The following is a 13,168-nucleotide window of genomic DNA, read 5'->3' as shown; positions in this document are numbered from 1 at the left end:
CTGCCGCTGTTTTCCTTTTGAATGTCTTCACAGTGTACTGTGGCTTGAATTCATTGTTTGGGGGTCATCTGACAAACTGCGGCCCCTAGACCCAAAAAGAACAATCCTACTGTCATCAGTCTACAAAATGTTGCACCATTTCTTTTTAGGCAAGTCAATGTGTTCTTTGGCAAATTGTAATCTCTTCAGCACGTCGTTTTTTCAACAGTGGGGCTTTGTGGGGGCTTCTTGCCATTAGCTTGGCTTCACATAGGCGTCTTCTAATTGTTACAGTACTCACAGATAACATTAGAACTTCTTTGATAGCCCTGGAGCTGATCATCGGCTGATTTTTTGCCATTTTGGCTATTCTTCGATCCATTCGAATGGTAGTTTTCTGTTTTCTTCCACATCTTTAAGGTTTTGGTTACCTTTTTAAAGCATTTGAGATCATCTTAGCTGAGCAGCCAGTCAGTTTCTGCACTTCTTTATATGTTTTCCCCCCTTCAAATCAACTTTTTAATCAAAGTACGCTGTTCTTCTGAACAATGTCTGGAACAACCCATTTTACTCAGATTTTCGGAAAGAAATGCACTATACTCAGCATGTACAACATTCGCTGCTTTAGTGCTTAAATAAGGAACATCTGTTTGACACCTCTTTTTTCACAGACTAAATGACTTCACTAACTGAACTCCACACTATTAATATTTTGAAAATGTCCCTTTGAATTGATGATTAAATTACGCAGAATCAGCAGGATGCATGTCATGACTGTTGGGTCTGTTCGTTCTCTGTTACTCTGCTACACCTACTACTATATTATTTGCCATGTAGAAATATAATTTATACCAAAAACAGTGATTGATCTGGTTAGTAGTGTTGGGTGTCATGGGCAGCACAGTGGTTAGCACTTCCACCTGGCAGTACTAGGGTCATTGGTTCGAATCCCAACCACGGCACTACCTGCCTGGAGTTTGCATGTTCTTCCTGTTCCTGCATGGGTTTCCTCCAGGTACTCCGGTTTCCTCCCATGCTCCAAAGACATTCTGGTAGGTTAATTGGATATTGTCTAAATTTGCCCTAGTATGTGAATGAATGTGAGTTAGGGACATTAGATTGTAAGCTCCTTGAGGACAGGGATTGATGTAAATGTACAATATATGTGTAAAGCACTGTGTAAATTGGTGGCACTGTATAAGCACCTAAAATAAATAAGTAAATCTACTTCTGCTCCTATTTTTGATAGTTCCAATATACAGTTATTGCAGTTGTAGGTCCAAGGCTTAGAATACCTGGTTAGCAATGCCAATGGTCTCCTTGCCTTGTGCTAAGAACAGACTTTCTCATAATGGAGGAACAATCTGAGAAGCTGTAGATGCCCAGGATTATTATTATTTAGCATAAAAAAAAAGTCTGGCAAAAGAACATTAAAACTAAACAGTGAGCTATGATCATTGTTACTATATCTTCAGATCAAACTAACAATTAGCAGTTTGTCTATTTATGACCTACCACAGAGAGCATATCAGATCTATGGTTTATTATCAAAGCTTGCCAGTGGAAAGAAGATGTGTGTCTCCCAACACAGCTGAATTAGGTGACCATCTCATGTTTATGGCAGCTTCAAGCATGCTTAGCTGATCATTCAGTGAATACATTCAAATCAACACAGACAAAAACAAAAAACAAAAATCTTTTGTGACCTCTGTTTCCTTGCAGAGATACGTTTCACAATGACATTTGTGGTTTAAACACTTGGCAAGGTGACATGAACACTTTGTGGCACTAAATGCTATTTGGTATGACAATCTAATGGTAACTGTGTAAAGTGCTGTGCTGCTGATGAGAACAAACACAATCAAATGCTTGCATCTAAAATACTTACTTTTCATTAACTGGTACAAAGATAAAATCCTTTCTAAAAATATCAACATGGCGAGTCCAAGTTTTCACCCTTTGATGCCTTCTCTCTGCCGTTCTGAAAAACATGTATAATTCTTAAATCTACAGTCGGCTCATTCATAACATTTAAAACTTTCACTTATTAATGTGCTGCAACTTGAAATTCTTCAGCAACACACTTCTAAAGCAAAAATGATGTCACATTTAAAAAAACCGCTAATAGATGAGGTTTTTATGACAGAAGAGACACTACTGGTCTCTTCTATTATAAATGCGTCTCTCTTCCTGTCAGCTGTACTGTACACTGAGCCGCGCATACAGTGTACACTTACAACCCACTCTGTGAAGTGATGTGACTCTTGTGTGCACACACTAGAGTGATGTCATCACAGCCCGGCCATTCAAGCAACTGAACAGATGGAACCCGGAAGGGAGGCCAGAAGAAGATGGCAGTGCCCCTGACCAATGGGAGCACTGACAACACAGTGCTGGAGAGCATTGTTTAACAGACAAGCCTGCAATAAAGTGCTAAAATGTGGTACATAGCAGCACATTATGACATATACCTACTGGGGACCTATTTACCAAAAAAAAAAAAAAAGGGGAGGGTGGAGTGAGAGTTTAATTCCACTTTAGGTGCTGCAGTTAAAGTGGCCACACACAAACTAAAACCTACATGAAACATCACAGATATAAGCACTGCTTAACTAAGGCTGTGTTTGAAGAAGTATCTGATATGCTGAACATCGTTAGCAGTAGACCCTCATTCACTCCAGCAATTTTATCTCCCTGGCTACCTTCCCTCTGCCACATTCTGATCTGCCCCCATTTGTTTTTCCTCTGCTGCAGTCTACTTTAATATTTACATCTGGCCTAGATGAGAATGATGTAGACAACTCTCACAGCCTCCTGCAATATCTACATCCCAGAAGGTTGATGCCATAGAACAAACAAAGGCCAATAGGAAACACTGGCGTGCATCATTGTGTGCTGGCTGTCTGAAGCTGGAAGGGGCAGCTGGCTCACAATGATGAATTTGGATTAAGATGGCAACACAGGACCCTTTCACACCTGAGCGGCGTACTGCAGCAAGACAATACTGGATCCGCTGGGCAGGTGAGTATCTGAATTGAAGACAGCGTTGCATGGCAAGCAAGAGGAGGTTTAAAAAAAAAAAAATAAAATTATGATCACTAACTCTGTAATACTATCAAGTGTAAAACAATGAATAAAAAAATAAGCACTGTACTTACGATATGTCTGGGTTATTATCATTTGAACTGGTTTCTTTTCTTGTTAGGCACTTAAAGAAAAAGCTACTAAATATATGACATCTGTCTGCAAAAGGTTTCGGAAATATCTCCAACATGAGGTATCTGGAGGAGACAAAATAAAAAATGCAATTGGAGTCAGCAAGCCCCACACATTATTAGCACCTGGCATTAGATTATTGTTACTTTTTTGTAATAAATACTCTTTAATTGCTTTATTCTGCTTATTATCAATGTTGCAAAGGCAAACATAGCAGACACAAATTAAATCTATGAGAAATAAAAGAGCTGATATTTTTGGCGATAGTTTCTGTAAGAACTACTTGTTCCTAATTAACCCCTTCACGCCTAAGTGTAAAACAAATCTAAATGCCTAAGCACAATTTTGCAATGTTGACATGTGTTAGTAAAACCGTACATATCATCACAACTACTTTGTACATCCAGGTGGAATATACCGCGTTTTTTTCAAGACAAATTGGGCTTTCATTTGGTGGTAAATGGTAATGGATAGCTCCTGATTTTTTTTTTTATTATCAAGGGAAAACTGGCTAAGAATGGTAAAAAAAAAAAATATTTGTTTTTAAATTTAGCTGTGTGTTTCTTGTTACTACCATAACCTACCACCAAAGAACAGCCCAAAATAAATTCTCCAGCTCTTGACGATCGCAGCAATACCATATATGTTTATGTTATTTGTTGTTTGTACCCGTAGTACAGCCCAGAAACAATAGTGCGTATTTTGTTTTGGTCAAGATGCCTGCCGCTCAGACCTTCAGCAGTGTGACGTCAGCAAGTGTGGCTCCTCCCATAGGAGCCACACTTGCTGACGTCACGTCACTGCTGCCGAAGGTCGGAGCGGTGGCCAACTTGGTACTTTGTTTTTATCCTCATTTATGTTTTGTTCCACGTGGATTATTTTTATTCATGCTGCAATAAAATACTGCACTCTATACCATTTCTGGGCTCCTATGGTAGGCTATTCTTCCTAGGAGAGGGTCCACCTTCATTTTTGCCTGTGGCGGAGCAGTCCAAGTTAGAGTCTTCTGGCTGTTTTCTGGTTCCCTGATGTGTTGTGGATACATGCTATTTAACAGTAGCTTTCTGGTGAGTTTACATCTGGCAGAAGTGGTGGATTCCCTCACTGGACTATGATCACAGTTTTATCCTTCACTGTGACTGCTGTGCCTTGTAGTCCCACGGACACTAATACACTTTATATATATTTTATGGACTATATTTACTTCACGTTATATGCTGCACTTGACTGTTTCACAATATTATAATAATTATTTGTTTAGCGCTGCACTTTTATACCATACACTCACAGTGGCATGTCTGTGCTGGGAAGCCATTTTGAATGTGATAGTTTTGCACACAGTGCTCCATCCTTGACTTCACTAAGCTATTGGCTGGAAGATTTCCCAACCAAAAGCTAAAATGTAAACAGAGAGGCAGAGGATAATGGTGATGTAATTTTCCAAATATGGCACTGGCAATATTTGGGAAATGACTTGACACTAGGTGGGAAGAGTCTGATAAAGGAACTGAGAGACGTGTTATCAATTAGGTCCACTTTACTTATTACTGAGAGGGCACGCCAATGGAAGTATTAGAGAACCATTATGGGACTGAATAGAGGCCATGGATCCGCTCACTGCTGCTCACTGTCAGTCAAAGTAATTCAGACCTGATGAGGAACTAGATTCCCATCAGGTTGTGACTACACCTAGTACAGCCATGAACTTGTCAGTGTGATGACCGCAGTGCACTGACCTCAGTGCGGGCACCGACAGATTCATGTACCAGTCTCTGACAGATATATGAATCAGAACCAACACTTTCAGTGTCTACTAAATGCTTTTTCAATTCCCCTAATGCTTTACTTTTAATATAATTTATATTTGACTAGATAATATACAGTATGTCAATACAGCTTTGATCAATGTGTTTTGTGAATTATCCAGCAAGCATTAGCTGTACAAGGAACAGCTGCCATGTCAGCAATAATCACACAGACTCAAAAGTAAGCACCATTATCCATTTAGTTAAGTCATGAGAGAGATCTGGGGGTTTGCTATTGCAATTCTCCAGGAAATGATAGCTCTGTCTTGGATCAAGCATATAGCAAACTTCTGGGAAAAGTCATGACTGCCTCATCTCATATTCTTGAAATAACAGGCTTTTGGATTTGGCAGCCAAAGCAGGTGCTTAAAAGCCAGGCAACTAGCATTAACAAACAGAAAGCCTGTACTTCTCTCTAAAGTTAGTGTTACTAAACCCAGGACCTTGCATTCACTCTGTCTGGTCTCCCACAGTACACAGAGCATGAAAATGGAATTATTTTATTAACTGCTAAATACCTTTTCTCATCAGCAGTATATAGCAGTCTTGTGACTTCTTTCAGTGTCCAGCAGAGCACTGGTTAAAGCTTGTAGGAGGAGTTTTCATTTTCCTCTAGGAGGATACAGAACCCCTGAACTCTGCCTGGACAGTGCTGATTGGCCCTGTGCTGATCACATGCACTCTCCCAAGAAAAAAAAAAACCTCTCTAGCAATATACACCAAACTGAGCATGTGCATGCTTATGGTTCAGTCTGGAGATAAGTGGTGGTCGCTTGAAAAAGGGGAGGATCAGAGAAGAAAGGATCAAACAGTCTTTTTACACAATGTAGAGGATTAACCCCTTAAATTCCACAGTGAGTATAAGAAGCATGTTTTACTGCATATACAGACTAATTGTACTGTTGTGGGTTTAGTAACACTTTAAGGTTAATCTGAGCGTGCTTTAATCCACTGCAGACAGAATTCACACAGCCCATTATACTGGAACCCAGAATTTACTTGCTGATGCTTGTGAAATTCAAACATCTAATCCAGCTTTGAATCTGTTAACAGAAGGGAGTGGGGTGCATTGGTGCACTACTGCAATGCCTTGATAAAAAACTAAAGCCCTTTTCACATAGGCACTGTTGGGCAGCAAACCAGGCAGTTCAGGCGCATTTTTTCACTCACTTCAGACAGCCGCATACACACTGCTGTGGCAAAAAGAAAAAAAGGGGATATGTTATGGTCAGCAGGTAATATTGCTTTCCACCGCACCCCCTCCCTGTAAAAGGGAATGGGGCCACGCCACAACTGCAATGTGCTATGCAATGCAACATGAGGAATGACTTCAGTATGCAATCCTTCCTCTAACAGACATGTGAGAGGTGGCATATCCTCTCTTGATCACCTGCAAACTGCAGAGACCAACCGCTGCTCACATGATCCTCTGCAGATTGTCAGTCAGCTCATATGAAATAGGCCTAAAGGTTTGGTTGGCTCTTCTAGTATGCATCTCAAGGTTTGATTTACTTTTTTTTTTAATAGAGTGTATAATAGTTATATCCAGGTTAGCACCATCAAGTTTAACCACTGTGTGCATGTGTGTGAGTTTTGTGTGCTTGATCCTGAAAATGACAAACATCCTGGATCGACATCCTATTGAATGTAAGAATTCCCATCGCCCAGTATAAAATTCTGACTGAGAAAGACATCTAAAAGTTTGTGTGGTTTTTTTTTAATGTATTATCACTCTCAGCAAAGTCATACTTTCACTGATCTAACTGATCTTACAGCAATGTATGACTTGCTAGTCACAAGCTAACAGGCATGTGCATGTATTAGGGACGCTCTTGTGTTCCATGGACCGGATGGGGAGTAAGAGGCTCCACTTAATGCATTTCGTCAAGGTGACATCCTCAGGAATGGTCTTCGGTGACTTGCAAGCCCTACATTGCTGTAAGTGCATTGTTTGCCTTTTCTGCTTTAAAATAAAAAAAAACAGTATAACAATATTGGAGGCTGCCTCTCTGGTTCCTTTTTAAATGACCTGGTGTGGATGAGGAGAGGAAAATGAAAAAAAAAAAATCCATCACTTTGGAGAGTACCCTTAGAGGGGAAGTGATTGTACATGGGGACCAAGAAGCAAGCTAATTCAGTTGATCAAGCGCATACAGACCCACTTATAAAATAAGGGGACATGGAGAAATGGTGAAATGAGAGGGTGCATATGTTGACACAAGCACCGGTGTGTGAAAGTAAGCATTTTATTCCTGAGCACTTTACTGAAGATTTTATTTATTTATATGAAGTGCATTATGAAATTATTTTTCATTTTAACCACTTCCAGCCTGCCCGCAATGCATCGCAGCTGGGCGGCAGGCACAGGCAAAGCAGCGTACCTGTACATCGCTTTGGCTGTACTAACACAGGGGGGCACCGAGCGCCCGAGCAGGCGTGCAGCGCTATGCAATCACAAGATCATAATGCACGCAAAGCTGTGATGAATCAATCTCATTCATAACAACTCTGCTTCTCCTCCTAGTGAGCTGTGATTGTCCCACAGCTGTCATATGATACATGGGGCCAATCACAGCACCCTGTACCATGTGACCAGTTCCAGCCAATCACAGGTCACTATCTAGAGCTTTCAAAAACCTAACTCATTCATGACAGCAGGCTTTGCATTGCAGGAGAAATGATCTTTATTTCTCCTGCAAAACACTGTAAAAAAAGTAAAAAAAAATCCCTGATTCCCCCCACCACTGCAGTACAATGTTACTATGGTAACAAAAAATGTTAAATAAAATGAATAAAAAAATACCATATTGAGAATTTTTATAAAGCTGTTTTAAGGTTTTTTTGTTTAACTACTTGTCAACCGCTTACCATGCATTTTGTATCTTGGCTATGCAACGTAATCTTGCTTCCCTTCCTATTATGGGGTGTGAACGCGCCTGCGCCCCCCCCCCCCCCCGCACGGTCCAGGGAGAGAAGAGAGAACACAGCACCAAGAAAAAGAATTAAATTTTACACACACGTTAGATTAGCACATTTAATCCTTTGACTGCCCTGTTACCCAGCCAGTGCCATTAGTACAGTGCCAGTATATAGAATTTTTCACTGATCACTGTATTACTGCCACTAGCGACATCAGATAACATCAGGGTCAGTAAGCGCCCCACCCAGCCAGGGTCAGGTAGCGTTAGATTGCCCGCACACTATCGCACTCAAGCTATAAGTCGCTGATCACTTCCATTACTAGTATAGTGTTTGTACAGATCAATATGATCATGAACAGAACTATACTAGTGCCTGCTTTGTATAGTGTCTCCAAAAATACAGCGTTAGCAGGATCGTCCCTGTTCACTGCTAGCACTAGCGCGTGGCCCCTCTGCTGTTCTTCAAGGAAGTTTTCTATCAATTGATTGTGGGCCAAGGCAACTTATATGCACAACAATACATTGCCGCCCACCCAAATTCAGCTCTTGCCAGACAATTCGCATGGAAACCTAATTTCTGAATTTAAAACTTTTTTGGGCCTAACCCTCAATATGGGCATTGCAAAAAAGATTGAATTGCGGTCATATTGGTCCACAGACCCAATTAATCGTATGCCCTTGTTGTCTGCTGTTACATATATGCCCAACATGGACCAGCAATGTACTAGTACGCCGCTGGACTTGAGTGGTTATACCAGGATGATGCCTGCAGCTACAGGTCCCCCCCTCCTGCCGCCTTCCACAGTTTTCTTGGACTCTCCTGTCCCACAGGGGAATCCCAGAGTGCAGCCAGCAGATCCGTTGGCTGACCATAGAGCTGTTCAGAGACCAGAATAGCTCCAAACATCTCTATAGTCTAAGAAATCGGAAGCTATGAGCATTTCATCACTTCAGTTTCGCAGGATATAAAAAGCGCCATTTGTAAATTGGGAAAGCATCTGATCACACCAATCTTGGTGAGATCAGATGATCTGAGGGTAGAGGAGATATCTAGAGTCTAATAGACCCCAGATTTCTCAAAAAAATAATACCTGACAATGCCTATAGCAATAAAAGTGATAAAAAAAAAAAAAGGACAGTGTAAAAATAATTAAAAAAATCCAAATAACTAAAAAGAGAAAAAAAAAAACACCCTTGCCCCCCTGCATGCGCAAGCGTTGACCCCGTGCTGGTATGTAAACAGTGGTTGCACCATGCATGTGAGGTATCACCGCGAACATCAGATTGAGAGCAGTATGTCTAGCACTAGAACTCCTGTGTAAATATAAAGTGGTGATCTGTAAAGGCTTTTAAAGAGTTGCCTATCAATAATAAAAATGGACGTACTTTGTTGCCATTGCATGGGCATGCGCAATTTTAAAGCATATCATGTTTGGTATCTATTTACTCCACGTAACATCTTTTATATATTATCAATCAATTGAGCAATATACTGTGTTTTTGTGCATTAACCTTCCTGGCGGTAATCCCGAGTGTAGCCCGGGGTTAATTTCAGTACCAGAAGCGGTAACCCAGAGCAACACTCGGGATTACAATGCAGTGATCCCTCGAGCCTTACCTTGTCCCACGATCCTGCGAGGTACTTCCAACTGTGTCTCCCGGCCGATGACAACATCCGTCTTCTGGGTTCCGTTCCCTGCGAGCTTCGGGACGTAAGGGGGTGGAACCGGCCGGAGATTCAAAAAAGTTACAATTTTACATACACACAATACACTGTAATCTCTTAGTATTACATTACTATATCAAACAATTTCACTTAAATTTTGGCCCTAGTGCTTTGTCCAGTGCCCTGCCTGCACTTTTACCATTCTTTCTGTCTGGAAACTGAAAACCCTGTGACAAAAATTATATCTGTAAAATACTAACCATGCCTCTTATCAAATTCCTTGGGGTGTCTACTTTCCAAAAAGGGGTTATTTGGGGGAGGGGTGTTTGTACTATCCTGGCATTTTAGGGCCTCCAAAACTGTGATAGGTAGTGGGGAAATGATATGAGGTGGTCATTGGATATATGAAGCTAGGCTGCCAAAAAGTCTCTCATGTTACATCCCCATACTCAAAAGAAGTAGAAGAATGTGTGTTGGGGTGTTATTCCACACATACCCATGGCATGCATGAGCAATATATCATTAAAGTGTAAAAAAAAAAAAAAAACCACAACTGTCATTTTCCCAAAAATTGTGGTAAAAAATAAAATGTTCCAGGGACTCAACATGCCTTGGGGTATTTACTTTCCAAAAGGGGATCATTTGGGGTGGGGGGGTGGGGGTTGTACTGCCCTGGCATTTTAGCACCTCAAGAAATGTGATAGGCAGTCAGAAAGTAAAAGCTACGTAAATTCCAATATGTATACAATAGTTTGTAGACGCTATAACTTTCACACAAACCAATTAATATATATGTATTGGGATTTTTTTTTACCAGACATGTAGCAGAATACATTTTGGCCTAAATTTATGTAAAAAAGTTAAAGTCAGGATAAGCTTGCACCTTTAAAAATAAGTGAGTGATGGCAGCCATATTCCTATCCTCACAGGTCATAAACAGTATTGACCAAAAGGCAGAGTATGCTTAGATACAAAGCTAAATATGTAAAGAAACTTTAATATACATATATTAGACAATAATATCAGTAATTCTTATCATTAAGTTTATTAAACCTCCAGGCTATCAAACTTAAAATGGCAGAGCAAGACATTTGTTTAGAAAATAGAAGGGGACATTAGTGCAGATTATTGCTAAAAAAAAAAAAAAAGGCATGAAAACAGTACTTTTTACTCTAACAGTGCAGGAAAGACAATAAAAAGATACTCACTTCAGATAAAAATCAATAACAACATCATTGAGAAACTCTCCTTGCTCCAAACACTCCAAATCTTCATTACTTACAGCGAGGCCTCCTTTTGTTGGCGGAGGAGGATAAACCAGTAATCTGAAATAGCAAAACATGAAAACTAAATACAATACAGGGGAATTAAAATAAATTAGTGAATGCAAATCCATGTGACATTTGGCTAAAGAGCTTTATTTTTCAAACTGCATTTACCTAGCTGAACCTTGACATGAACAGTTCATCAACAGCATCTTCCTTCAAACCAAACACTAGCAGGTATTTTTTACATTTGACAACAGAGAATCCACTAGATGGCCTATGATACAGATACCAAGACGACACATCACCATTTACATATCATAGGCTCTCTGGTAGATTCTTCACAGATATAGGAGGATTTTTAGGGTAACACAAGTTGTCACAGCCACATTGTGTATATAGGAAAACGTTTGTGGGATCACACAGAACAGTACCAACCAAGAAGTAGATCAAGTCCTGAACGTTTGTCCCGCACATATGGCAGTTGTGGTAAATTGTGCTGAATTGAAAACGTGTATTATACAGTGGCAAAAATAATTATCTCATCTCCTGCAGATTTTGTAAGTTTGCGCACTTACAAAGAAATGAAGGGTCTATAAATTTTATCATAGGTGTGTTTTAAATTATAAAGACAGAATATCAACAAAGAGTCCATAAAAACATGTTACAAATGTTATAAACTGAGTTGCAGTTCAGTGAGTAAAATAAGTATTTGATCCCCTACCAACCAACAATAATTCTGGATCCCACAGACTAGCTATGTGCTCATATGGTACACAGATTAGTCCTGTCAATTTAGGAAGGTGATCCTAATGACAATTTGTTATGTTTATAAAAGACACCTGTCCACAGAATCTTTCTTCCATTCAAACCTCACCTCCATGGGCAAGACCAAAGCTGTCAAAGGACGTCAGGGACAAGGCTGGAATGGGCTACAAGACCATCAGCAAAAAGCTTGGTGAGAAGGAGACAACTGTTGGAGTGATTACTCGCAAATGGAAGAAATACAAAATAACCATCAATCGCCGTCGATCTAGAGCTCCATGCAAGATTTTGCTTCATGAGATAAGGATGAGCATGAGAAAAGTGAGGGATCAGCCCAGCACTACATGGGAGGACCTTGTGAATTATCTCACTGCAGATGGGACCACAGACACCAAACAAACCATTGGTAACACAATACGCCGCCATATATTGAAATCCTGCAGCACCTGCAAGGTCCCGCTCCTCGAAAACGCACATGTACAGGCCCCTCTGAAGTTTGCCAATGAACATCTAAATGATTCAGAGAAGGATTGGGAGAAAGTGCTGTGGTCAGATGACACCAAAACTGAGCTCTCCGGCATTAACTCGACTCCCCGTATTTGGAGGAATGTTGAAAAATGCTGACTATGACTCTAAGAACATCATCCCTACAGTCAAGCATGGTGGTGGAGACATTATGCTTTGGGGCTGTTTCTCTGCTAAAGGTACAGGCTGTGATGACTGTGCACACTAGAGACATGGACGTTGTACATGACAGCCATTTTTTTAGGTCTCAGCCATGTTCTCTCCTGTTCTCCCTCCTCACTTTTGAATGGAATGTGAGGCTGTAAGTTGAATGGAGGTCAAAAGGGCCTCTTATCCTAAATAAAACACAGCTAGATAAAGCTCTAGGGCTGTAAACCCTAATTAGTCTGGTTCCAGGGGTCTGCTTTGAAAATCACTTTCGTAAAACCATAACTCAGTCAGTCATGACCTGTTAGGCCATTAGGACTAGAGCGTGCCATAAAACATACATTTCACATGAGTCATTTTTCATACAATTCATAAACTTCAGCAGGAACTGTGCACATTAATATAAGTATATATTCTGATAGATCCTTTTAATATGAGTCACACAAAATTTTACATCACTATATTAGTACCTACAAGAGAGAAGAAGCAGTCTCTTTTATCCTGGATGACAAGGGTATGCTATGTTTGGTATCTTTGTGTTTGGAATATAATTCTGAATATTAATCTGCCAGTTGCTGGGATGCTACCTTAGTATGAAATTGTAAGGGATTTGGTCATAACCTTGGTTACCGCCTAACACCCATCCCCAAATGGGACGATTGGTCATTTGTTCTCAGGAGACACCCCTTTGATATGATAGAAAAAGACTGACAGCCTGGAAAAAGACAGCTCTCGTTTAACATCAATCAGAAAATATCTAACAGACTTGAGAGCCAAGGCAACCTTTTTGTTCGGACAATTGGACTCTGCTCAAACCAAGGACTTTTGCAAGTATTCTGCCTTCTGAACTCCTTTCTTTTTTTCTGTGTTGTTTTATTG

General features: G+C 40.3%; 1 protein-coding gene across 2 annotated transcripts in view; it reads right to left on the bottom strand.

Moving 5' to 3' along the window:
• The window catches only part of SENP7 (SUMO specific peptidase 7), a 96,834-nt gene that overhangs the window by 20,327 nt on the left and 63,339 nt on the right, over positions 1–13,168 (bottom strand). For both annotated transcript variants that reach the window (XM_089652923.1, XM_089652922.1), the window contains exons 14-16: positions 10,796–10,912; positions 3,138–3,260; positions 1,868–1,960 (exon numbers count right to left, since the gene is read on the bottom strand). In XM_089652923.1, the coding sequence (XP_089509049.1) occupies positions 1,868–1,960; positions 3,138–3,260; positions 10,796–10,912 (333 nt within the window). The remainder of the gene's footprint in view (positions 1–1,867; positions 1,961–3,137; positions 3,261–10,795; positions 10,913–13,168) is intronic.

The sequence above is a fragment of the Staurois parvus genome, unplaced genomic scaffold (genome assembly GCF_062004578.1).
Source record: "Staurois parvus isolate SC_StPar_1 unplaced genomic scaffold, SC_StPar_1.0 ptg000696l, whole genome shotgun sequence".
Taxonomy (NCBI): Eukaryota; Metazoa; Chordata; class Amphibia; order Anura; family Ranidae; genus Staurois; species Staurois parvus.
The sequence above is the reverse complement of the archived record's forward strand: the minus strand, read 5'-3'. Positions and strand labels throughout refer to the sequence as shown.